The 26,523-nt window shown below is 43.3% G+C and overlaps 1 protein-coding gene and 1 long non-coding RNA gene across 5 annotated transcripts; one reads left to right on the top strand and one right to left on the bottom strand.

Moving 5' to 3' along the window:
- Positions 1–119: 119 nt before the first annotated feature.
- On the top strand, positions 120–5,659 carry LOC147652285 (uncharacterized). Its single transcript, XR_015288871.1, has 9 exons — positions 120–197; positions 458–534; positions 883–2,105; positions 2,339–2,586; positions 2,771–2,914; positions 3,319–3,667; positions 3,762–4,087; positions 4,581–4,688; positions 5,312–5,659. It is a non-coding gene; the product is annotated as an uncharacterized LOC147652285 (long non-coding RNA).
- On the bottom strand, positions 3,465–23,542 carry SCTR (secretin receptor). Of its 4 annotated transcripts, none has more exons than XM_023931346.2 (13): positions 23,269–23,542; positions 19,703–19,829; positions 15,439–15,549; positions 11,495–11,598; positions 11,101–11,198; positions 10,019–10,151; positions 9,054–9,207; positions 8,904–8,964; positions 8,302–8,371; positions 5,568–5,659; positions 5,336–5,474; positions 5,129–5,170; positions 3,465–4,083 (listed from the first exon to the last, which is right to left on the bottom strand). In XM_023931346.2, the coding sequence occupies exons 1-13, from the start codon at positions 23,344–23,346 to the stop codon at positions 3,907–3,909; spliced, it is 1,386 nt and encodes a 461-aa protein (XP_023787114.2). In that variant the 5' UTR covers positions 23,347–23,542; the 3' UTR covers positions 3,465–3,906. The 4 variants fall into 4 exon arrangements, with proteins under 4 accessions (XP_023787114.2, XP_086752519.1, XP_086752517.1 ...); XM_086896393.1 differs by lacking the exon at positions 23,269–23,542 and adding an exon at positions 20,180–20,327; XM_086896391.1 differs by lacking the exon at positions 15,439–15,549 and having other exon boundaries at positions 23,269–23,435.
- Between the last annotated feature and the right edge of the window lie 2,981 nt (positions 23,543–26,523).

Raw genomic sequence — 26,523 nt, 5'->3', positions numbered from 1 at the left:
CTACACCACTGAATTAGTTTATGTAATCTCAAGTTAATTAGCACCTGGTGCTCTCCTTCCAACAGGAGAGGTCATTGGCCTGTCTCAGTTTAACATCTCTTAAAAGCAGGGTAATGAACATCACTTCTTGCTAATGAGCCGTTTAGACTTAGTTACTAACTTTAATTGGACACTTGTACACAAGCCATTGCCTGTGGGTAAGAATAAGGAAATGTTGATACAGGGATATTGATGTTATAAATGTTGATACTAGCTGAGGAAGTATCCTGCCTGGACTGTATTTTTCCAGAGTCACAGAATGGTTATGGTTGGAAGGGTGCACTGGAGGACATCTAGTCCAGCCTCCCTGCTTCAGTAGGGTCCCCTAGAGCAAGTTATTTTAAGTCTCCAATACATTCATCAGCTGTGCTTGTAGGGACACCAGGAATGGGGTTAAGCCTTGCTTGTTTTTTGCAAGCCACAGGAAGGTGATTACAAAGATGCATTATATGACTGTCCTCACCTGCCTTCTCTTTCCCTCTCCTGGGACATATGGTAAGCTGATAATGGCCCTTCTTCTCAACCTTCTAAGTCAGCTAGCACATGCAAGAAGGGCCTTATTTCTGCATGAAAACAAGGTCTGCCCCAGGCAGTGTCCTGGAAAGGGGTGTTGCCTGAATTCCTGGGGCCTCTCATCTTCACTGGACCCAACCCCGCCGAATCAGTACCAGCCCTTCTGAAGCAGCCCATTTCAGCTCTCCTGCACTCAGGCGTTGCACAATGTAATTATTCACGGCACCGCTATTGGCTTTTTCTCTTGACAGTTTTGCTAGGAACTTCCTTGTTGCCGTGTTGGAGAGAAAAATCCATTCACGACTTCCTCTTCAATTCATTATCTCTTAGGCTGCTGATGCTCAGGCTGGAGGTGCTGCCTGCTATGCTGGCTCTTCAGGGCACCTGGAGTGAATAGCCAGAGGCTGTCACCAGTGTCCCTGAACAATGATAAGTATTTGGGTGGAAGGTGGTACTCTGGTCCTATTTACTGGTAAAGCCACCTGCTTTACATTGAATACCCAGGACTTTACATTGAATACCCAGGAGCAAGTGCAGTGAAAGGGAAGTGGGTGGGCTCTATGAATATGGAGTTTGTGTTCATTCTCTGTGCATTCATCTCTTGTTTTTCCATTGCTTGCTGAGATCTGCTTTCCTGTTCCTCCTCATCTGCCTATAAACATGTCAATGTCCCCAGAGCTAAGGAGCTCTTTTCTCTAGTATCCTTCAGCACAGCTAAACAAACAAGATTCCCCAGCAGTGCTGGGAGCCTTTGCAGGGCCTGCCCAGGGGATGGGGGAGGTAAGAACCCGTCCCCCTGGGGTGGTATTTGGCAGCAGCTTCCAGTGCCCAGCAGAAACCAGGATAAGGTCACAGCATCACAACTCCAGGGGCTGCCTGCTTCTGGTATCTTCCCGAGTGGACGTGCTCTTCGCCAAGAGCTGAGGACTCCAAATTCCAGCTGACATCCAGGAGTTTTTATGGAGCCTCAGCTCTTCAATCAAACAAGGCTTGTGCTTGCTGCCTGAAGCAAACATGTTATAGAGAATCTGAGAATAATTCCTTTTCTTGGTAATTTTGGGCAAGACAAATAAAACCAAAATGGCCATGTAACACAATAATTTATGCTAGAACTGGTGGTTTTAAATATAAAAACCAGCAACTTTTTTTTTTTTTCTGGGGCATGTGGCATGTACAGATAGGTATTATGCTCAGCCTGGACTCCTCCCAATGTTGTGCTGGTCCTAACTATGCACTGCAGGACTGTGCTATTACACTGGCTTGTGTGAGAGCCAATAATTGCATCAGATCTAATTAATTACATGTTATTGTGTCTCTGAATCTGTATTTCTTCATTTATGCTGGAAGGAGGCACTTGCATTTAAAACAAACAGCTGCTTTGGCTTGAAGGATGAATGTTTAATTTTCAGAGAGGGAACATACAAGTTGTTTCAGCCTTCCTGGTCTCATAGGCCAGAGAGAAAATTGGGGTTACATTTTTTCAGAAGTTATCTGACTTGCTAAATGCGCTGGGACAGAGTGACTCCCCCTAGAAGTTCAGAGGCTCTGCTTGGGTGAGTCAGCAAAAAGTGAGATCTTTCATTCCAGCCTTCACAGAGGGACTTTCACTTCTCCTTTGGTCACGGGACTGATCCTGCTTCTGTTCTTCCTTCAGCTTGTTTGGGCTGATTTTTAAAGGTCAAAACCATCTTGAAACCTTGCTATTTCCAAAAGTATAAATTTAAAGTAATTCCTTGACACACGTGCCAGTTTACATCATCTCATTATTTTTTTCCTGGTCATAAAGAGGTTCAGCTCTCCTCCTGCTGGGTGACCTTCATGAGCCAAGAAAGCTGGAGCAACCACGAAATTTTCCCTGCTGCTGAGTGCCCTTCCTCTCCTGGCTGCCCTCTGTGTGCTGCTGCCTGCAGCACCTGCTGCACCAGGGAGGGTGTGGGATAACTGTCAGCATTGCCAGTGAAAAAAAATATTATTTTCCTTAATCTCAGAGTTTCAAACAGAGCTAACAGCACTCAAAAACCTGCTTTGGTACAGGTAAATTAAGCTTGAATATATCCTTTGAACTCTGCATGTGTCTCCTGATAAAATGGTAGAAGCCTACCATTTAGGCATTTGGTGTGATTAAAAGCTCGTTGGAGCAGTTTTGGCAGAGGGGGTTGGGGAATGCTGCTCAAGCAGCATTTGACATGCCATGCATGTTTTGCCCAATGTCTTGTAGGTGATCCTGGAGGAGGGAGAACTGATAAACACCATTTGCTTTTGGTTCAATCATCTTTGCCCTTGAAGAAACCCAGCCAAAGATCACCCCGATTAGGGAAATGTGGATACAAAATCAAGTAGGAAATTTGATTTCCTTTATCAGGTAAATTGTTTTATCCCTTTTCTGTTCAAAACAGGGAAATTTACTTAATAATGTCCTGAAGAGCATAAAGCTGTGACACTTTTTGACAGCATATTACAGTGCACAGCCTTGCAGATTTCAGTACACTGAGGGACTGTAGACTCTAAAGAGACTTTTGGTAGCCACTATGATATTGTTTTTCACTAGATAGCTTCTACTGTTCAGTTCAATTGAGCTTTTGATGTCTCAAGAGCTTTCATTTCTTCACGTCAAATACAATATGGTCAAGTCTCAGAGGTACAGATACAATAGGGATGAGCTATCTTGTTGAAGATTTTTTGGTCACTGTTGGAATATATTGTAATAGCTTTTTTACCATTTAAAAATGACACAAATATCCAAATTGGACCACTCTTGTTTCCAAGGTCTCCACTGTTAAAAGAGGCAAAGGCAAAAACCTGTCTGAACCTGCCACTGTCACTGGAGCAATGGATATGCAGTCAGAGAGGAAATTGGAGCTCAGCTGTGCCTTATGTTCTCAGTGTCCAGCATCCATCACCACAACAGAAAGGCTTTGAACTTAGAGAAATGCTAGGCATTAATTTATTTTGCATTTCAAACCCATGGAGGATTGCACATAACCTTCATCATATAAAATTCAATATCCTCCCAGCTTCTGCAGCAGAAGAAAGGGTGAACATCAAAAAATCACCAGCCTGACTTAGCCTGGAACATGTTGGAGAGCCACATGGAAAATGGAAGGTCACGTTTAAGGTAGAACTAACAGCAGGTGTGGAAAGAAACACAAATTACTGTGGCCAGAAACTCAAGGAAGAGCATAATTTTTTTGGCCCATTTTGCTTTGCAGAATAACCACGGTGCTGCACAGGATATACACAGATGTGCTCCAAGAAATGCTGATCTACAGCCAAGTCCCACTCTGGATATGGACACAAGACTCCCAGCTCAGTCCATGTGTATCTGAGCATGGAGGTACCTTCAGGTGCACAGGGTTAAAGCACACTTGACCTTTGGAGGGTTCCTCTCCTGTGCTCTGCTGGGCTGGACCTCACCATGTGCATCTCTTGAGTGAAGCCACTTCCTCCGTTACTCGCTGAGGTGCTGAGCTGCTGACGCCAGTGTTTGCTTAAATGCCACTGCCTCCATTTTCTCTGAACTTCCAGCTGAACCTAGGTAGAAATACTTAGTTCAGCTAGTTTATGTTGGTCACAAAATACTCAGTTCAGCTAGTTTATCTTGGAACCCTGCACTGCAGAGAGCAGTATAACAGGAAAATGAGGGCGGGAAATCTTTGCCAAGGTTTGGGCTTAGTTATTTAAATCCCAGTTGAAAGGGTTAAGGCAGGGCCTGTTTCTTGACACTTCCAGTGATACTGCTGCTGCAGCCACACAACTTTCTATTTAATTGCAGGTGAAACTGTTCACAGAATCTAGCTGGCCTTAGGAAGTGTTTGGGTTAGATTTTTCCAGAATTTTAATTTTAGATCTAAAACCAGAACATTTTGTCACTCCAAGGTACAAAAAAAAAAAAAAAGGCAGATTTTCTTTTCAAAACCATTTTTCTGAACCCTGTTGAAAGATCAGTCAGAGCATTTCAAAACCCTCCTTCATCTCAAAGTGACTTTTTCTTAGGCACTGGTTTTGCTCTTTTTTTCCCTTCCAATTAGCTCTAGATTTTCCAGGTTTTTATGTTTCCCCCCAACATCTACCAGCAGCAGCATTTCAGAGTGGAAGTTCTGTCCCAGAAGCCTGGGAGTTGTCATGCAACTACAAAGGTAACAGTCCCTCTACCAAAAGCTTTACCTTATAAGAATCCTAATAAACTTGGTCTGGGTATAGCTTTTGATAGATTCCGTCCTAAGGATTGAGTAAATAAAACAGCCATGGATGGGATGGCAGATAATGGTACCAAACATCAGAACAAAGTGTCTGTCAGTGTGACTGTGTGAGGGATGGTGGCCCACCCTCAGTTCCCAGACAGTAATAATGTTATCTGATTTATGAAAGGGTTGCAGTAGTTGAGAGGTGAAGTTTGCATCTTGAAGTTGGCATACAATTAGCTAGGCTTGCCAGGTCTAGGAGGAATTTCACGAGTGATGTTAGGTAGCTGGGAAGAAAACCCGCAGACAAAACTTGTAGTTTATTGGGGGATGTATCCCACTGATTAATGAGGCATGCTTCAGCAATAAAAAAGTGTTATACACACAAAACTCACCTCACCATTAAGAAAACAATAAAGTACAGCCACAACAAAGCCCTAAAAGATAAAAGAATTGTGGTCACAGGACTGCAGTGAATGAGGATGAGGCATCTCAAGGGAAATCAGACAGCTTGGATTGCCATTGGAAATTCAAATCTGTTGCAGTTATATGTTCTAACTCTTTTTCTTATTTTAAAGAAAAAATAGCTTGTCAAATATTACCTGGAATGATCCAAGAGCCAATTCAAAAAACAGCTGAATTTCCATCGTGCCACTGCTGGCATCCTCAGGGAAAAAAGCAAAGATGATATAGTGGACCCCAAAGAGAGGGATGAGGAGGAGTGTTGACTTTGCAAGTCTCCTGAGAATGAAAACAGAAGGAGAAGCTGGTGTAGAAGGAACAAGAAATGCTCGTGTGGCCTTGAATGTCTCATAAAGGATGTAAAGAACATACTTGTATTGGTTGAAATCACTGCTCCTTTTTTGGGGGGAGCTGAGCTTCCTCATCAGGATTCTTAAAATGTTGACAAACAGAATGAAATTAATCTGAAAAAACAAACAAACAAAGTAGGAATGCAAAAGCAACCCACCAAGCAAGAAATGTAGTATCCACTTATGTAAATGGCAAGTATCAGCAGAGCCACTTTGGAGGGTTTGGACCAGGAAGAAAGAGTAGAGGGTTTGAGGCTGGCCTGCCCGTGTTCATGTTGCCATCCCAGTTTCTGTTCCTGCTTCTCCAGCCTACTTGGCCACCCTGGGCTTGGATGCTGGCTGTCTTCCCTGCTGGTTTGCTACAGCTTTAGTTATGGAGATGGTCTGGGCTTGTTACCCAGGCAAATCACCAAAGGGCAGGAAAGCAGGAGCATCGGTTTTGTCCCGTCTGGCTGCGGGACTCTGACAGCCTCTGCAGTCTGGCCTCACTTTGGATGCCAGCAAAGGGGCAGCACTGGAGCTATCACTTGCTAACTGGGACTACAAGTGCTCTTTGTTCCCTGCCAAAAGCACTGCGTGTGGTTTGGGATCACGAGGCAATGCAGTTAAAAGCTGGGAGAGAAGACAGTCGACACTGGAGTTCTTCTTTTTGCATTTTCCCCCTCTCGAAGGGTGGATATCAGATAAAAATGCTGATCTGCTCAGTTTGGGTGCAGATGAGGCAATAGCAGTTTCTGCTCGTTTGACCCTCAGGCAAAGAGTGGGAGTAGCAGGGGAGGTAGAGCCGCCTGAGCGTGTCTGTCTGTCTGTCTGTCTGTCTGTCTGTCCCTCAGCCAGCGCCTCGCACCCCATGGGGAGCCACTCGGGCTGATTTGCCCTTGGCTTGCACAGCCTGCAGAGCTGCAGCCCCTGTGCAAGACCCTGCACCGAGGCAGGTCCTTAACCCTTCCCTGAGCCGGGAAACACCGCGGCAGAGGCGCATCCTCCTCGTGGTGGGCTGTGCGTGCCTGGGGGAATCCGAGCAGGGCTCTGGGGTGGTGGGTCTGGGTTCTTTAAAGTTACTGAATGGAAAGGGAGCAGCTGTGGCTCCTGAGGGAGTCTGGAAAGGGCTGGAAGTTTGGGGAAGCCAGGGAGGGAGAAGGAAGAGTAGAGCTGGGAGGAACTAAAGGTGGAGAGCATGAAGGAAAGAAATACTTCAGGGGTGGTAGGGAGCAAAGGAGGTTCCAGTCTGGGTATTCTGAGATTTTTAACCCATTAGGTCAGGGAAGAGCCGTGTAGGCTGAGCAGGGTTGATAAAAGCCCCAGGAGAAGGGGGAGCGGCGGGATTCCTGAGGAATTCCCGCGGGCAGCGCAGGAATGAGCGAGAGCCTGGGAGCACAAAGGTGTTTATCGGTGCTGATTTTCTGCCCTTTGAACTGCTGAAGGCTGTGAGAATACAGAGATAAAACCTGAATTCTTAAGATCTGGCTGTTTGTTTGGTTATGGGCTTGAGTAAAGCCTCTTTTGGGGGAAACCTGCGGTCATGCAGGCGGCTTCTGCCTTCAGTAGCTAAACAAGGCAGGATCAGCATTCTGAGGACACTTGGAAGGCGATAGCGGGTGGGGGCAGCCAAAAGATAAACTAAGATTGTGCTTTTCGTCTTGCAGAATGCCTGGTTCTTGTTGGCTTTTATATATTGCTGAGTGGCTCTTGGCATGAGGGTTGTTTCACTAATCAAAATAAATGCCATGGCCTCGTTAAGTTGATCCCAAATCACTTGTGCGGTCTGCTGCTTGTCTTGTGGGCATGCAGGATTGCTCACTGGTCAACAGGAGTAGAACTTTAACCCACCATCTCTGCTGCCTGGCTTTCCGAGAAGTGTGCAAGTGTTGCAGTTTGTGTTTTGCAAGTAAAATGTTTCTTACTGGAAGCCTGAAAACCTCAACCAGCCCTTGGGGGTCTCACTAGGAATGTCAGCAGGTTACTTGAGAGTAACCAGCAGTTCACATTTCTGGTCTAGGGTTTCAGACAGGTCATTGCAGCATGGTCTGACCCAGAGCATCTTCACCGGGCAGAGCAACAATCCTGAACAGCAGCTCCAGCCCCCTGGTACCTAAGGCTCTGAAGGCATCAGCTTAAGCATCAGCAAATGCTCAAAACACAGGTGTTGAGTATTATACACACCAAACTGTTCTTGTCATCATTACTGCCTTGCACTGGGCAAGCTTACACTGAGTTTCAACGCCTGTGCCTTAATTCACTGGGCAGTGCCTCAGTGCTGTCCACTAATATGTGGTGCATGCAGCCTGTGAGATGTTTTCATTCCTGAAAACAAAAGCCAGTGGTCATGTAAGGCAAGTTGGTTTTGGCTTTGCTGAGAGAAGCATTGACCAGCAGACACAAAAGTAATTGTACTGAAATGTACAGCCACTCGTTTCTCCTCTGGAGCTTTCCTTGAAACAGTCCAAAACAAGCTTCCACAAAACAGCCAAGATCATGTGAAATCAACAGGATGTGGAAACCTGATCATCTTCAGGCTCTTGCTTCTTGGGAGGACACTCTAGCTTTCCCTGTGAACTTAGCTTTGGGGCATTAGTTACTGTCTAAGTCCTGCTAAGCAGAAGTTGCTTAAGCAATAATTCATGGGTCACACCAGTTCAGACACATGCCTAAGATCAGTTCATTAACACACTTCTAAAGCATGTTGAGTAGATGAGCTCTGACTTCACAGTATTTAAAAATACAGTTTGAATCTGCTTGTCCCAGAAAAGACTTACAAAAATAGACAAAACTATGGGGCCTCTAATGATCCACCAGGTATTGGCATCAGTGTTAATGTCCCAACACCTATAAAAATAGAAGAGAAGGTGCAGTCAGTTATCAAAACATTGGTATCTTTTCAAGCAGGTTTAGTCTGTTTTGCACCTTATTCTCTCATTCTCTTCTCTACAAAACTAATTTCCTGTTCTCACTGAGTGGTACGTGTCTGGCAGAAAACTGCCCAGCTGCCCTGGACAGAAATAGGTCCTTCCCTTAAAGTAGGGGAACACTGTTCAAAATTTTGAAAAGATGAAGAGAAAGAAACAAAATTTCACCATTCAGAAAATTAAATACTGATGCTGAAAACATTGTGGTCTGAATTCATACCTGAAGGCTACTTCCTACCCTTGAAAATGTTCAAATGGAATTGGAAGCTTTTACTTGTATTGCTCAGCTGTACCTCTACTCTACCCACGCTAGGATTCAGGCTCCCACCACAGCAGGATGTTGATTGATTTACTTCCAGCAATTAGAAATAAGCAGGACCCCATGGAACAGCCTGCACAGGGGCTGCATGCTCCCCCTGGCATGCCAGCTTCCTCCACTCCATACCACTTACCCAATATTTTCATGGAGTTGCCTAGCAGTCGCCCATGCAGCCACAAACACTGTTGGGGCACCTGCAATTGGAATAACCAGTTACTGCTTCACAAGTCCATCCCAAAGGCAGACAAAACCCAGTTATTCTCACTGAAAGGAGAACCAGTACCCCATCCCAGGGCGATGAACCACCAGAGGAACTTCCTTTCCGAGAAGAAAGAAATCACCAGGAGAGTGTGGAGGTACAGCCCTTCCACCAGGAGCCAGCTGTAGTTAGACATGATGCAATACTGAAAGAAGACCATGGTGAGCTTACAGCCAGCCTGAGGAAAGAGAGGATAATTAGCTCCTGCCTGGGTTTGTGCCTACCTTCTAACAGAGAGAGCAAGCTGTAAATTAATCTTGGCAAATAGAGATTTTTTAGCAATTAGGGGACTAAATGGGTGTCCTCGAGACAGGGGTTCACATGACAAGAAAGCAGAGCTGGCACTCCTAAATGCATTAATCAACTGCCTCACTAGAAGAGCTGAATGTGTCATGGACACTTGGATTCAGGTTACTGTCTCAGGGGAATTTCACTGTTATTACCTTCTTAGTACCAGTAACACTAATATCACCTCAGAGAAGCACGTGAATATATTGTCAATACTTTTTTTCCCAAGAAAAGCAGTTGATAAAGACAAACTAAAATGTTCTCAAAATGTTAGTTTTTGCCACAAAAATCCAGCAAATCCAGTAGGTTAAAACAACACAAAACAAGCCTATTTTTGTTCCTCTCCCTAATTCTTATCTTTTAGTTTATAGCATTGACCATCATCTCCAGTGTTGCTCAGCCCTCCTCACACCCAAATTTTCAAAATAGTTTGCTGCCAATAAAAAGAAAAAGCCAAAAACATTTAAAAATTTGGGAGGTCCCAGACTCTCTGAGTGCAAGCCCTTATCTTACTATCAGGTCCCACACTGCAGTGTAAGTCAGCAATATTTAATGTGTTCTCAGAGAAGGGGCAGAGCATACCTCTCTTCTCCCATAACCCCTCATGATGAATATAAAGCTGGGATGGGGATTTCCTTCCCTATACACTAAATCCTGCTAGGAAATTGAGGGGTGGAGCAAGCTGGTGAGCCGAGGGTTACCGTGTATGCCCCACAGTAATTTGTGTCTTCAGAGGAAAACAAGACAGCATCCTTGATGAAGTTGGATGAGGCACGCAAAATGAATGATGTGAAGAGATGCATGTGGATGTAGTTCCTTGTGCAGCGAAGTCTTCTGCCAAAAAAAGAGAGAGATATCCAGTGAAGTGACATTCCTCACCAATGTAAGGAGCCTGTGGCTGTAAACAGCAGGTTTCAATCCTTAGTAGTGATAAACTGACAAATGAAGAAAAGTGTTTTTCTGTCTATGAAAGGAAGAGTAATACATCTCCCAAGAGGGACATCCTAGAGAAAACCTTAAAAAGCTACAGTCATATCTATTCCACTCAGGTACTAAAACAAGCTGAACATTGCCAAGAAAATTCTGATTTCATGCCAATATGCTTGTTCTAGCATCCCTCCCTCTTTTCTGGAGTAACATGAACCCAAGGTGTTTATTCACACCTGGATGAATCTGTTTATTCTGCCAGCACAGTGCACTTGTGCCTGCAGTGTTTTCTGTATTAAATCTCCACATAGTCTGTGTCCAGAGGCTGTGCAGCCTGAATATAAATTTGCAAAGTAGTTTGGTTTCCTTTTGCCCAGAGGTGCCGCCCTGACATTTACTGTAAGGGAAATTAATTTCACTGAATAAGCAGCCCAGTACAAATTCCAGGTTACAGGCATGAGTGAAGATAAGCTGAATGTCAGATTGCTAATAGAAATCTGGAACACCTTGCCAGAAGTCAGTGCAGTGGCACTTAGAGCAAAGTTTTAGCCACGGTCCCAAGTGGGGAAAAGAGCAGCAGGGGGAAAGACACTCTGCCCAAGGGACACTGAAATAATGGGAAGATCTCAGCAGGGAGTTGGTGCAAATGCCATTTGCAACATTCATCCAGCTGTGATTTGGAAAGAAAAGGAGAACACAATATATTGAGCAGCCCTGAAATTTTGTCATGATTTCTGTGAAGGTTTTCAGATATACTTCAATTTTAAGTTTGCCCATAAAGTCAGTAGAAGGATTTTTGCCAGCTGAGATGACCAGAAGTCCTGGCCAAAGACAAATCAGAGATGCTTCTCCTCACCTGAAGGAGGCCAGGACCACTAAGGCTATCATCAGTGTCACAAGGGAGGTGCAGTAGCCGATGGTGTACATGATCTTCAGGGTCATGAAATAGGAACGCTGCAGGGGAACATATAATCACATCTTTACCTTGCCCTGCCTGGTAGAGATCAGTCCACACAAAAAGAAGGATTCCCTCCTCCTATTTAATGAATAAATTTTCTTGTAAAATCAGCTACTGAAATTTCACCCTGAGCAACAATTTCCAATCACTTGCAGGAAGTATTCATGCTGAAAACCGCCAGTAGCAATAGCCCCACCTGGGTTAAATCACAACATCAATCAGTCTCTCCTAAAAGTCTTTCTCCCCTGGGCCCCAGAGCAGCAGATTTGTGGCCATGGGCACTCAGACTCACTCTGGCCTCGTTGGTTGTGTCGTTGACATTGTAGCCACAAGCAATATCAGGTCTTGGGTACGGGTCTGACCAGCCCTCGCTTGTGCAGTTTCGGTACACAAAACCTGTGCAGTAACAATAAAAAAAGACAGAATGGGTATGACCATTTCCAGTTGTATCTTTGTCCTCGTGGTTCAGTCACTAGGATTGCTCCAGAAGCCAGGAGATTATGTTGCTCCAGGCAGTGCACTCTGCATAGCTGGAGGTGAAATGCAGCTGAGCTGATTCTGTTGATACTTGCCCAGTGTACTTGTGTGGGTCATAATATTATTTACCCTCTCAGGGATGACTGTGATGGATGTGTTTTTATTAATTGCAACATAAATAATACTGCTCAGTACATCTGGTGTTTCTTGGCCACTATTCCAAGATCAGCAAACACATGACTTGTTCAATCACAGATTCAATCTCCATGCAAACCTGACACTCTACTGAATGCTTCCACCTTCTTACTGTGGTTTGTCATGCTCCAAATAGAACACAAAACTGTAGATGGTCACAGATTTTCAGTAAGATTTAAATGAATACTGAAAGTCTTTTTCCCACACTGGGCATTATTTTACCCTGTTGATTTCCTTGCTTGCTTGCAAATTAAAGGTTAGGAAGAAATTCCCCTCACTTAAGCTCAACTTCTGGAAAGCTGAGTACTTGAGTCCAATTGTGTCCCTTGTGGCTGTCTTCGGAGAAAAATAGGCATTTGCAGAATTCAACTCATTTTTCGGATTGGTTTCCGCAGAGGGCAGTTTGTCTGACCCTCTTCTGCTGGGATGTCTGACTTTTAGACTCCTAATGCTGAGTGAGATGAATGCCCAGCAAGTTGCATATGGCGGAGTGGGATAGTTTTGAACTTGTCCATATTAATGTTTGGTCCCAAAGTGGAAGTGGGAGATCCTGCCCAACACCACTTAAAATGTCACTGGAAGAAAGTGGCCCTAGCAGGTGTGTATATTAAATGCTGAAGAGAAACTTTTACAAAGAAGTAAAACCACTGTCCACTGTCCTAGTCACATTGATCTGTATGGTAATAATCATACTTTACAAACATGGGGTGAAATCCTGTCTTTGGTCCAGTGATGGCAATGCTAGCAGGTATTTAAAGGGGACATGAAACCAGCAGTCCTTCTTTGTACAAGCCTTGCCAGAGGGCACCAAAAAAGTCTATTTTTTCCCCACACATTTAGCCATTAGGACTTTAAGGTGTCTGGCTCTTGCAAAACATCCCTGCAGTGCAGAGGGAACTGCTGGAGATGCATATGCAGCAGTGTTTGGCAATGGTTTATCCTCTTTGGAGCCCTGCTTGAATTGTCAGGACAGAGTCAGGCTTCTGCTACCTCTGGGCTAATGCTGGTGACCTGACAGCATGCCTGCACTTGATTTGAACTCACCTCTGTAAACCTGCAAGGCACAGCAAACATGCTTAGAACCCTGAGTGGGAAGAGCTCTGGGTGTGTCATTATCAGACTATTATTCTGATGCTTTTTTGAACATCTTGTTCCAGCTTAGCATCTTTGAAAGGGCCAGGCTTTCTTTATAAGCCAGGTTTTCTATGTTTGAAAAGAAACATAAGTTTTCTATGCAGGCAAGCTCTCCCAAAAGGTTCTCCCCAACTTGTCTTGGCACCCGGCAAGGGGGTGGTGTGGTGGCAGATTCTCTACTTCAGTGTCAACTATTAAGACACACTTACTTAACTCAGAGCAAACCACTGTGCTTGTAAACATGCCTGTGACTGTTTTGTGCTCAGGCTGTCAAAGCACATCAGACAAAAAGAGGTGGAGCTCTGTGTTGGTGTTGCTATATGCAAAGCACAGGAGATTATGCCAGGAACATCACGTGGATGGACACCAGGAAAATTTTAACAGGGCTCCTTGGTTATGGGTGACACACACACACTGGGGAAACTGCAGCATGCTCCACTCAAAGCAGACTGGGGATCTGCAGTCTGACTAAGGATTTGGCTTAGTGTTGTTTACTGGTACTTTGGAATTGCCTAGGCAAGAAGGAACTCTGGCTAAAGGAATTCTGGTTGTGGAACTGGGGCCATCTGATGTGGCCTTTGCCTCTGAATCCTCAAGACTGTCACACCTTCCTTGACTCCATGCCTGAGACACCATGGTCAGTTCTGTTACTTGGTTCCAGTTAATTTTGTTTCTTTGGTCTGCTATGTAGAAAGGGACCAGACAGGCTGGGCTGCAAATGCAAGTCTAGATGTGAGCACAGAGACCAAGGTTTGGGCAGAGCCCAGAGCCATCCACATGGTTTAAAATATGGACCTTTGTGGCTGCCCATCTGCTTTGTAAGTGGTGAGGAGAGAACCTTTGCTTTTCCTTTGAAGCAAGCAGATCTTTGTTTTTCTTTTTCAAAATTGTTTCAAACAGGGCAATGACTGTAGCAATAAATAAACTGAGAAGTCACAAGCCAACCACAGTATAAAATCAAAGAAGGTGGCCATGTGAATGAGGTTAAACTATTGCTGACTTTGACCCAAAATGCCAGATGCAGAGACTGAAATAATATGCTGGTGACGATGGACCAGGTCTTGGGGATCTGTTTTGAACACTGATTATTGTTTATCAGTTTCTTGATAAGGAGGGCAACTAAAGTTTAAGCTGACTACCTCCAAGATAAGGCAGTAAACATCTGAGATGTAATTATGACCTTTGGATGTACAAATTCCTGTTTTCTTCCCCGGTGAGAAGACCAGAGGCAGGGAGCAGTTCCCTCTAGTGGCTGTACCGGCAGGGATTTCAGTTACTGCATTTAAGGGCCGGGATCACTCTGCTGAAGATGTAGATGCCAGACGGATGGTTTCTCCAGCGATCTATGCCTTTGTGTAGTTTATCCTTTGGCTTTAAATCAGATTAAAGGGCTCAAAGGGCAGATAATGTTCGTGTGTACAGAAAGTAGCAAGGTTTCTATTTTAATCTGAGTGGCTCGTGTCTGATTTCATTTAAAGAGCACTAAGTGCTTCTCCTCTGAGTTATGTAATCTTTATTAGACAATCTAATACTTTGTCTCCTGTTCCTCCCTTCATAAAATGAATCTGTCTGCTTTTCTGTAAGTACTGGACCTCATTAATCTGTGCCCTATAACTGAAGAATGCGAAACCCTCTTCTCATTTGAATCATTAACTCCCTAAAGAGAAATGTAAACACATTTCTTGGGCATTACTGAAAAGCAGAAATGAACAGGAAGCAGGCTTACTTAATAGCTCATGATTACTGTAGCCTTCTGGGAGTAAATTTCACTTCATTTCTAGCTTAGATATCCCAGAAAAAGGACAATAAGGATTGCTTGAGCTCACCTCTGTTTGAGTGAATTGTTTGGTGAGCCATGAAACCTGAATTTCCATGAGGTTGTGCCACTTGTATGGATCCTTTTACAGAAAAGAGAGAAATCCCCATTGCAGATAATCTCTTGATGAAGGCAAAAAAGGGGATCTTTTCTGCCTGCCTAGCTGGATGTTTTGCCAAAATTCATGTGAACCTAATGCTGTGTGTTTTGTCCCCATCAAGCTCCTCTGGGACCAGCCACTATCTCTAGGAGTTATTAAAAGGGAAAGACAGAAGTAAACACAGCACCTGAGTGGAAAGAACCCTTTCCTTTAAGAAACCATGCTAAAAACATATTTTTCAGGACAACATTTAATTCATGCACTTTTATATGTCTGGCTAGAAAAAACAAACACTTAAAAGATCTTGCTACTTTAATTCCAGGCTTTTTCATGTTCAGCTTAGTGTTGGAAACAGAGCTGCTAAGTAACTATTGTTCTTTAAAAGAAGGAGAGAAAAAAAATCAAGTTCAGACCTGAGCATGGTATCTTTGTAACTAAATAAAAAATAAAGTGTTTAATAAATAAGTGTTTAATAAAAAACACCTGGGCAAGAAAATCATCATTTTAGCATTACCTTTTTTCCCAGTCAGCATCTGGAAGAATTCAGGGCAGTGAGCATTGACAGTCTGTCCCACAGTGGATGAAGGCCAGCAGCTCATGTTATCCCACATTCCAGCACATCTGCCTGGGGGTGGGCAATAAGGAAATACCATACAGTGACATAACACCATGAAACTTCTTCCAACAATGAAACACTTGGATGTCTCCAAGCAGCACAAGACCATGCAATATATGTCCCACGGACCAAGGCAGCTCCAGGAACAAAGATTCTCAGTGCTCTGAAAAGCAAGCTGGATGAGACAGAGAAACTGCTGAGACCTGGATAGGACAGAGCAGGTCCTGATTGCTTCAAACCAGCCCCAGCAAGCTCCCAGACCTGTCCCATTCTTGTCATTGTTCCCACTGGTCTCTGCTAGACACACAAATAGCAATTAGAGTAGTTCTGAACTTCACATCAGGCCTTTTACTACCTAACTGTTTGCTGGTAACTACTGAATGGCCCTGGAAAGATGAAGGAAATCACATGGAAATTTTTAAACTTATTTTCAGTCTTTCTAAAGCTTTCACTTTCAGTCATCCTAATGCTTTCCTTACACAGCATTTTTGTAAATAGGAAAACATGCAACTATATGACCCTGCTTGAGCAGGGAGGTTGGACCAGATGATCCATTGGTCCCTTCCAGCCTCACCCGTTCTGTGATTCTGTGACTAGGAGCTTAAACAGCTTCAGGATGATACTTAAACCACAGATCACTTAAATCACAGACTGTTCTGAGTTGCAAGGGACACACAAAAAGAGTACAACTGTAAAGTGAATGGCCCATTTGGGGATCACACCCACAACCTAGACATCATTAGCACTGTGCTCTAACCAGTTGAGCTAATCTCATCATACTGGAGAAAGGATAGAGAGGAACAGCATCAATGTCTTCCTTTTATCACCATAAATACTCTTTCACTGTGCTCAGGCTGTGGTGAAGTGAACAATGCCAACAAACTACTCACTGAGCTTGACTGCCCAGACTTACCCATCTCCCTCAGTTAGGTGCAAGGGCTGCTTATTTTATGGATGGGCTTTGTCACGGTCCCCTCTCGAAGTCAGGGAGTCAAGTCACCCTCAACTCGACTGTATTGCCTTCTGGCAGGGCTGGTAGAGATGCATCAGGGAGCTCATCTGGTGGCCACTGGAGCAGAATATGATGGTGATCTGTACTTAAACATCTTGTTTAGGTGCTGCATGTTGCTATGGATTAATTTTGGCCTGAGGTTCAGAGTGTTAGTGGAGAAGACCTACATTTGATGTTCTTTGTACCAAAGAGAAACTGCAATCTTACCATTTCTTATATTGCTCTTCTCCAGATACAGGTTGAAATCATTCAAACTCATTCCCTTTTGCCTCCACTCCCTGTCAATGGTTTTAGCACAGCCCTCTGAGGTTTCTGCAACATAACAGGGGAAAGAAAGGCCACTGGGGCATGTCAGGACTACCCTGTTCCTGCTGTATTCCAACGTGTGCCGTCTGCCCTGCATGCTCCCTGAAGGATGAGGGGAGGAAGTGCTGACCAAACACTCTCCTCAAACACTTCATGTTTTATAAGGCCAACCTCCATTAGCCTGACAAAAATATTTACATTTCTAGAAATGTATTGATTTCCTCCTGTGCAAGAGTCCTAGTGCCTGAAAGTACAGAGATGTTCACAGCCAGGGCAGCACCTCAGCCCTGATGTCCTCCCTGTGCCAAAGTTTATAAGTCTTGGAAAGGATTTACTTCAAAGCAAAAGTTTAAAGGCAAGCAAAACTTCACCTTGGGTGATATTTATGACTTAACTTCCCACATTGTTTGGTTTATCAAACCTTCATGCCAATACCACAGGCATAAAACCTCCAAATCAGACCCAATGCACAGAAAAACCTGGCAAAATTATGATGTTGGGTGGTTTCCATCCAGGAAGAGAAAACAAAAATTAGCTGAGCTATTCCTCTTGTAGGTGGGCTTCTTGCCACTCGTCATGGATGAAAGCTGGTATCTCCCATCCCCAGCTAGATAAAGAGCCTCGGGGTGGAGACAAAGTACAGCAACACCTCCCTCACATGGCCCTGTGCCCTTTGGGATCTCCCTCAAGCAGCACTCAGAGCATTCTCCCAGCAGCAATACACAGTGTCACTATGATCAGGGGTTCTAGGTCTCCAGTAGCTTCTCCACCCTGCTCCTCGCTCCCAAGAGAATTTTTTTGTCTTCACTCATGCACAAAAAAGAGTGTAAATGTGTCTTGGGTTATGTTAATATTACACTGCTCCCTTTCCCAAGCTAATGTTATCATAAGGGCAGAGTCCCTCTTCCCTTTTACTGCAGGAGGATTAGAAACACTCACTGCTCAGGTACCTGATTGCCCAGTAATGAACTTCTGTGTTTGTGCCATCTTCAGAGGAATGTGAGCACTGCAACAGGGATGTCATGGTGGAAGTTTTTCCCCTGCTTTGTCCTTTCTCCTGCCTGTGCCAGTCAAAGCTTCTGGGGCAGGTGCAGGAAGGATGAGGTGTGGAAGCCACACCTTGTGAAGCCACCTTTATTCCTCCCTGCATGACCCACCAAGGGTATGCACTGAATTCCTCAGCTTTGTTTCTTTCTTCCTCAAACTGAAAGCCTTGTATGGGATTTTCTCCACATGGACTTAGGGCATGCAGATACTTTAAAGGCTGGAGGTATTTTCAGATGTTCTATTTCCCAGAATAGAAGCATTACCCCCTAATTTACCAAGGTAACAAATCCGTCTTAGAGTTTGGTAGAATTTTAGGTAGAATTACCCCATTAAAAAATTCCAATAACAAAAGGCCTTGAGTGGATTTTAAGATGTGGATCCAGTTTAAAATTGGATTAAGTCTCTGCTGAGAAGCTACTATTTGACTGAGATAGAACAAGACGGTCTGTAAAATGGTATTGCCTGCTAATGCTAGTACGGGTCCACACCTGCACGGTCCTGTGGAGTTTTGCTTGTCTGCATCTGTGGAGCTCTGGTGCCAAGGCAACACAGAGCTGAACATTAGAGCCATCTCACAGGATTAAAACAGAGAAAGAAATAAGCTGACAAACCACCCTTCACTGAAGGAAACAAACAATACTGATTTATTAATATCATCAAACTTCTTCATGCAATGAAATAGATCTGCCTTGTGGAGTACCTGGAAGCTTGCCATAAGGTATTTTGTCACTGCTACATGGCTGCAATGCCCTAAAGCTGTGCTCACACCCATCAGTCTGCAAGGGACAGGGATAAAAGAGTGACAGAGAAAAATGCAAGGCATCCTAAGAAACCAGGCAATAGATCTTCCCTCTGCGTTCTGCCCTTTGGCCGGGACATAGTGGACTGTTCTGTGTTTCCAACACTCTGTTAGAGGGGAAATTTTTGAAACCAAGAACACACTTTAGCTTCACAGGGTTTCCTGTCTGTGGCCAGGAGAGCCTGCACACAGCACATCTCATGGGAGCTCCTTCTCATGCTGGTGAGAACCTTGCCCATGTTATGGCCCACAGAAATGATGCAGAATCAGCTCAGTCTGTGAGATGCTGTGAGTGACACGACCCCATCCTTAGCGGTGATGGCTGGTGACACACAAAAAAATAGTCACATTGCTGCCTACTCCCAATGTTCTGAGATGCTGACCCAGCAGCTGCCCAGGGGAACTAACACACAGTTCAGACAAGGTTTAATAATCTCTTGCACATGACCCCAGTTGCTCAGCTGTGAAAGCAAAACTGTCTACATGATGAGGACACAGTACCACAACTTTCCCAGGCCAAAAAACTCTTCTATATGATGATAAATGCTCACTGAAATTCAAGAACTCTGTTAGGTGACTGTAACTTGGAACAAGGAGGAAACAATGAGAACCTTCAAGCCGTGGGATTTAAATGTTGGCTGCTGGTCTTCATTGATTTTTAAGGTAAATATTTAAGTAAATTTACACTTGCTGGGGTGACTTTTTAAATTATCCTTGTCCAAGAAGGGTTGCAATTTGCAAGATTTTGTTGCTGGTGTGTTCTCCAGTTATGAGAATAACAGTCAAGCAGCTATTCCCACAACTCTTCCTGTCACAGTAAGGTCAAAATTCCACTCTCAAAGCCTTGTAACAGATCTTACCCGTTTTTTTGCTCCTAAAGGAGAGATGTATACTAAGTGCATACCTCCTATGGGAACAGATACTGGGGTATCTGAGTTTGAGGAACCCAGTCCATGTGAGAGCAGCTTTTATCATGTGCATTTGTTCAGTCTTTTTACCTGAGCTCAGAAGCAGATCATTTTCAGTTGTTCTGTTCCTTGCCTCCAGGGAAAGAGTCTCCACACACTTTTCCTCCTCCCTTTTCAGGACGCCCAGAAGGTCACAGACAGGTGGAATAGCTTCGATCTACAAATTTTAAAAGCAGTGGAATCACTTTTCATCTTAAAACATATAAAATCTCAACAGAATCTACCCTTTTTATGCTCATATTACCCATGGAGGTCTATCACTTGATTGTGGGCAATATTTCCTTGAAATACAGACAGTTTTCCCAGTTAAGTCTGCATATTTGTAGTAGCAGCTGGCAAGCACAGACTGAGTTTATGTCTTCTCTCTTTTGCTGACATTACTGACATTGAGAAAAATGTGTTATTCCGCTAAATTAAGTACATGAACAGGATGCTCTTCCAAAAGACTGCAGAAACATCCAGAACACTGCTGGAGTCTCCTAGAGTAACAGAGAATTAATCACTCACCCATGGCAGTGTTAAACCATACACCTGGCAGGTCATTTTCCTGGGCACAAGTGGTCCAAATACGCCCACTGGTTGCAGACCACCTAAGCCTGTTTCACTGCTACCATCTGGTAACTGCAGGAGCCCACCTGAATGCAGAATCTCACCCAAATTTTTGTGAGAAGCTAGATGGTAATTTGCCCTGAGGTCATTTTCTCATCTTCCCAGCCTCCTTTCTCATAAAACCATTTAGAAATGTTAGTGTTCACTCAATCCTGACATAGCAATTGAATGTGTGTTTATGTTTTATGCAGCTGGACCAAAATGAGTGAAAAAATCAAATAGCTACAGACCATTAAAATGACAAGTATTGAAAATCATTGCACAGTTATTTGCAGGACAAGGTCTTAACAGATACATCATTCAGGAAAAAAGTACTTTTTCCCTTTCTGTTATTTTACCAGTGTCTATTCCTTTTGACACAAGAGACCTGAATATAAGTGGATGCCCACTGTAATGTATTAGAAAATTTCTCTCTAATGGATAAACCCAAAATCTCTATAAATTCTCACAATGGAAATTTTATGTATATATATATATAAATGCATATGTATCTATATACATAATGAAGAGATTAAAAGTCAGTCACCAGGCTCTATTAGTTGAAAAGTATCAGACAGAATTTGTTTACGTTCTTTGTTCAAGAAAGTTAACCCATCACATTATTGCTCAACCTAATAAATCTTGTAGCATTGCTGATCACTTTCAGATTAGATTTGGGAAAAAGAACAATCCCTGAAAACCTTGTAATGAGAACTATTAGTTTTCTACAATTAAATTTTAGCATATCAGACATTAGAGACCATATTCCCACTGTTTTGGCTGGAAATTTTTTGAGTATTCATCTAATTGGTCTGGTGTGTTCAGTATCTTTCTCCCTTGTCTTTTGTGTGTCATGAAATAAATTAACTAGAAATAACCTATTTTTTCACAATGTAATGAATTTTCTGGAATCACACATGCAAAGACTTTATATGAAAGAAACTCTCTTCTGATGCCAGGATTTGAATGCTGAGCATTTGAAATGGCCAACGTAACCAACCTGGTTTGCGTGAGGGTTTTTAAGATGATACTGAACATATGTAAAAATAAATGCTAGGAATCATGTCAACAATGATCTCAGGAACAGGGGAATACTCCATCTTAAAAAAGCCTTTACATTGTGTGGGCTCTCTTTTCCTTTCAGAAATGTGGATCCTAAGAAAATTTTAGTTTTAGAAAGATTTAAATTGTCTTATTTCATTATGGCTAGAGTGAGGCCACACACTTTTAGCACACCCAGTTGTGAAGATCACCCTGATGATCCGATACAGCATTGCTTTCTTATACTAAATGTGTTGTTCAAGCACGAATACAGCATAGGTAGTGCCTTACAGTTACTGTTTTACCCCACAAAGTGATGTCCACCTTATTCTTATTCAGCTGGATACCACTTCCTGGTAATAGATATGCAACTAACAGGATTTTAAGCCCAGGGAAAGCAGAGAGCTTCCAGGTGCAGGTTTAAAGACCTTGTTTTCCTCCATCATTGTCCCTGAGCCAATCTTTGCCAACACTGGCATCCGAGGGGGCAGGCTGGGTGTGAGCGCTAGGATGTTTGCGGAGTGATGTGAAATCCGTTTTCCCTGCCATGGCCGGATAACCCCACTCTGCTACCAGCTGTGCTCCATCTCACTCGTGTTTACCATCCACAAGTGGGAGCAAACAGCCTGCCCCTGCTGCTTGAGAACGAGCAGGAAAAGGGGCTCCTCTACGTGCGGTTTCTATGTCTCTTCCTAAACAGTTCCCTGAAACAGTTTTGATCTCCTTGACACTTCACCAGCTACTAAAAGGAAAATTAACTCTATCCCAGCTGAAACCAGGACAGAGAGAAAGACATCCTCATATTTTGTTTCAAGACAAGATACCAAATCCATTCTAAACAGAGATGACTGTGATAAATAGATCTCCAGAATAGGCAAAAAGCTGTAATATTAATATCGACAGCCAAGACAGCTTTTAAAGTGTGAAGTGAAAGGATATTAACATTATTCATAATTCACAGCCATTTCATTTTAAAATAAGTGGATTTAGTGTAATGAGAGGATTTAAGGAGCAAAAGATGCCTGGCAACATGAAAATAGGTATTTTGAAAGATTAGAGGAACCAATAGAAGGAGTGCTCTTGGAGACATCCTGAGCAGTGACATCTATTTTCAGAGATCTTTAGGTAGTACTAAGAATAAGAAATCAAAATTACAAGAAACCTATCACAGTCACTGTTTTTACTGCAGAAGATGATCAAAAGGCAAAATATTTGAAGACTGCATTCACTCTTTTATTAAAATGTCTAGGCAGAGCTCAGGTTTTCTCACAGTTGGAGCCAAATCCCCTGCTGGGACAAATAAATTGATTTTTCCATTTGTTGTAATGAAACAGTGATTTGATCCATTCCTAACTACTCACACCCAAGCTGGACACATTTCACCCCTTGTTTTATATGCATTCAAAATCTGAATAACCTGAGCAGCACCTGGAGATCACAGTCCAGGTTCCACTCTTCTTTCTGACTGATCCAAGCACCTGGAGCTCAGCAGTGACAATCTGCATCATAAATCTCAGTAAAGTGATAAAACTTTAAAAAAACAACTAATTCAAACTTTGTGGTGTTAATATCACTTCACGTTCCTTTAATCTGAGTCCAGGAAGGCACTGCTAGACATGGGCATTGCCCCTTATGGGATTGATTGCTGGTGTAAATCAGTAAAGCTTCTCTGAATGGGGTCAAACCTTTCCTCGTTCATCACAGCACCTGCTGTGTTTGTCAAAGTGGGTTAGTAACACTGCTGTCTTTATAAAGGTGGGGAAACTGAGGCATCCAGCATCTAGTCATATGGCCACTGTCAATTAGTGCAGGAAACAGCAGAAGCAAGAATAAAATTTTAAAATCCCAGGTTCTACGCAGATCTTTCTAAACAGAGACACCACCACTTCATGGAATAGAGGTGCTCAGAATTTCTCAGATAACGTGTGATTCCATGCAAACAGGAATAAATAGATCTGAGCACCTACCGGGACAGCTGAAATCCAGAAGAAGATCACCCACATGGTCCACATAGTCAAACACTGTCTGTTTTCTTCATCTCTCATGCATCAGAGGTCAGCAAGCTGTTTGTATGCTCTCCAGCGTAGCTCCTAGCTCTTTTCACTTCATCATTTTCCCTCCTTGCGTTTTTCCCTTCCCAGCTTTGACCATCCTTAGCCAATGTTTCTCTCCAGCTGCTGAGCTCTAGAGAGCCTCAACAGCGACAGGACCCCCTCCTCCCATCCACCCTGCAAACTCTCCTCCTCCTTTGCAGAGGCGCCCTGTCCCAAGAATTACAGCACCTCTCGAGCATGTTCTTACTGTTGTCTGCCTTCCTTCCTGGCTATTATTCACTGTTATCAACGGGTGTCGCTGGGTAATGATCATTCCTCATGCTCCCACGATAAAGGACCAAGCATGACTCCCCTGTAAGATGTCAGCCCCACAGTGGCAAGGACAATCAATCAAGGGGAAGTACTGCCCTGGAATAATTGCTCTGCTGAGAAGCCTGAGTTGGAGGAATGTAATTCAGGCTGTCTGCACTGCTTCTGCTCTCGACAGCTCTGCACATGTTTCCCACAGGGAACACACATCCCTGAGAGCCAGAAATCAGGACGCTGGCAGATCTTGCTGCAGGTGATCCAGCTGCCTGCATGTCCCACCAAGCCCAGCTGAGCACAGCTGCCAGAGCCGAAGACAACTTCTAGTCTGGGATAAACAGGGAATCTGCTCTTCCCTTCAAAAGAGGACTTCAAATACTCCCTAGACTTCATCATCTTATTCAGCATCTGAAGAAACAGCCAGTCTGCATTTCATCCCAATGCTATAGGCTGCAACGCATCATTGTATTTGGATCCCACTGGTACCTCATTTTTGGGATGCAGATTCCAGACATCCTGGGTTTCCCAAAGACCGTTCCTTGGCAGTCCCCTCACCTGTCACCAGAGCACTCTCTGTTGTTCTGGTTTTGTTTCTGTAGCAAAACTATTGTAAAGGGGCTGTGTGCTTAGCTGGGTGTGAGCTCCCAGCTGCCGAGGCAGGCACTCCAGACCCTTGCTTTCACATTCACTTCTAGGACAATACTGAATATGGCTTAAAAAAAGAGCCAAAGTTTGCACAGTGTACCAGTGCTCTTTCTCAAAGCATGACAGTCTTCAGCTTGTCTCAAAACATCTTTTACCACCTATTCCAATTTACCACCAGACAGGTCAAATTTAATGAAGGGCTGCCCAGAACACATATGTGCTCCAGGTTCACCAGTAAAGTCAGTGACTAGGAAAAATACATGGTTAATTGCCTGTGTGCAGAAAACCCTACCATTGGATTAAACAAGTCATCTGCTGAGCAGCACAATGAAGGAATTTGAGTTTCCTAGCAAGTGCTGCCCTTTCCATGCCCATCTTGACTCCAATTCCTCTCTGTTTGTGCTCGTGAAGATCGTTGAGTTGCAGTACTCCCTCTTTCCCTACACACCATCCTCCTCTCTCCTCACAGTCCCAGAGCAGCAGCCAGGCAAGCAGCAGCATTTGCTTAACTCCACACTAGCTCTGTCCTGTTCATCCACCACACTCACACAGCATCCTTCCCCCCACAATGGCAAATGCTTCGATCTTCCTTGCCCCAGTCCACTAACCTTGTAGTGATTTTCATTTCTTGAAGACATTTGCTTCCCCACAGAGCTTGGTTGAAAATATCAAAGAGTTAAATAAACTGTTGAAAGGGGGTCTGAGATGCAGCCAGACAATGTCACTGTAGTAGTCAGAAGGAACCACACTGAAAATGCTGCATCATCTCGGTGGGGTGCCAAATCTTTCGCTCTCTTCCTTTGGCTTAAGGAATATTTTATTATTCCATTCATTTTGCAGCATCTTCCCCTGAAAGCCAGCACTCTTTCTTGCATTTATGTAATTGAGAAAGCTTTGCTTCTGAATATACTTTGGAATATGGGTTTTTTTCCAAAATAGGCTCAGGAGCTGGAGAGTCAATGTTGCATTTAAACACCAGTGGTGTGAATTAATATTTTGTGATCCTCCCATTTTATTCACATGCAGAATGAGTGTTTGAAAGAAGATGGATGCAAAATAAAACCTGGGAAATTCTCACCTGTACAAACCATTGCTTGACTCACAGCAGATGTCAGCCCAGTGGGACAAACAGAGAGAGCTGGGAAACCTAACAGCAGCTGCAGACTACAAAGGATTATTACCAAGAATTCACCAAGCCCCAAATGGGACATTTGTTTAATTAAACAATAGCTGTGTGTATTTGCTTTTATACCTACTCAGTATACCCCTTGTAAATTTGTCACAGCTAGAATTGCTTTCAAGTCTAATATCTAAACTGGGACAGAAACACCTGAATTTGTTCACACAATTTCAAAAAGCTTTTTACTTTAACTTCAGGAGTAAATAAAAGAAATTACTTTGCTTTGTACTTCTCTGATTGTAGGATTGTTTACTTATCAAATACTAACCAACTTTGATTGTAAATATTTATTTATTAATACTTAAAAATTCCATTAGTGCTTGAAGCAACTAAACTTTCTCCTCCCTTTGCTAAATAATTAAATTGTTTGCAATGCCTTTACTACAGCTTGACAGTCAGGCCACACATTTTTCATCTGACATTTGGAATACAGAGATGAAATTGAGTCAAGAATCACCTATTTAAACCCTGGTTAACATCCTTTATTTATATCAGCCTTCCCAAAGAAATCTGAAGTTTTGTAGGCTGATAAATCGCTCTTTTCACTTGCCTTTTACACTGATTTGGTGATTCCCAGGAAATTTACAGAGTGCTTCTCCAGAGCTGCATCATGTTTAGACCCTCTGATACAGAAGCAGATATGGTTTTTGGTTTACACTCAGCTATCACTGTCCAAACAGTCTGATGTACATGTGAATTGTGAGGAGGAATTACCTCTATGTTAGAAAAACTGAAAGTGAACAATTGTATTCTTAGAATATGTAAGAAAAAAACTCATTATGGAAATAATTCTGGCTTTCTATATTATGCCTATATTTAAGACATCATGTCAAGGATATAGGAATAGTTTAATAATAACCGTAAGCAATTGCATCATACTAAGTATGGGTACTGTGTTCTGGGATCTGAATTTATGATCTGAAGGTTGCTTGCTTACTTTTTGTCCAAAATGAATGTTGCACTACTTTTGAACACATTTTACCCCTGTGTTAGAAAAACTAGAAGTGATTTATTTTATTCCTAGTGCAGATCAGCTG

Source organism: Cyanistes caeruleus, chromosome 7 (assembly GCF_971803275.1).
Source record: "Cyanistes caeruleus chromosome 7, bCyaCae1.hap1.1, whole genome shotgun sequence".
Taxonomy (NCBI): domain Eukaryota; kingdom Metazoa; phylum Chordata; class Aves; order Passeriformes; family Paridae; genus Cyanistes; species Cyanistes caeruleus.
The sequence above is the reverse complement of the archived record's forward strand: the minus strand, read 5'-3'. Positions and strand labels throughout refer to the sequence as shown.

Bases quoted from the DNA above. Each gene is read 5' to 3' on its own strand.
- SCTR (XM_023931346.2), bottom strand. From the start codon at position 23,346: ATGAGAGATGAAGAAAACAGACAGTGTTTGACTATGTGGACCATGTGG. The intron at 15,550-19,702 runs GTAAAAAGACTG...GCCCACCCCCAG, and splicing joins TGATCTGCTTCTGAGCTCAG to GCAGATGTGCTGGAATGTGG. The intron at 8,965-9,053 runs GTACTGGTTCTC...TTCCAATTGCAG, and splicing joins GTTCATCGCCCTGGGATGGG to GTGCCCCAACAGTGTTTGTG.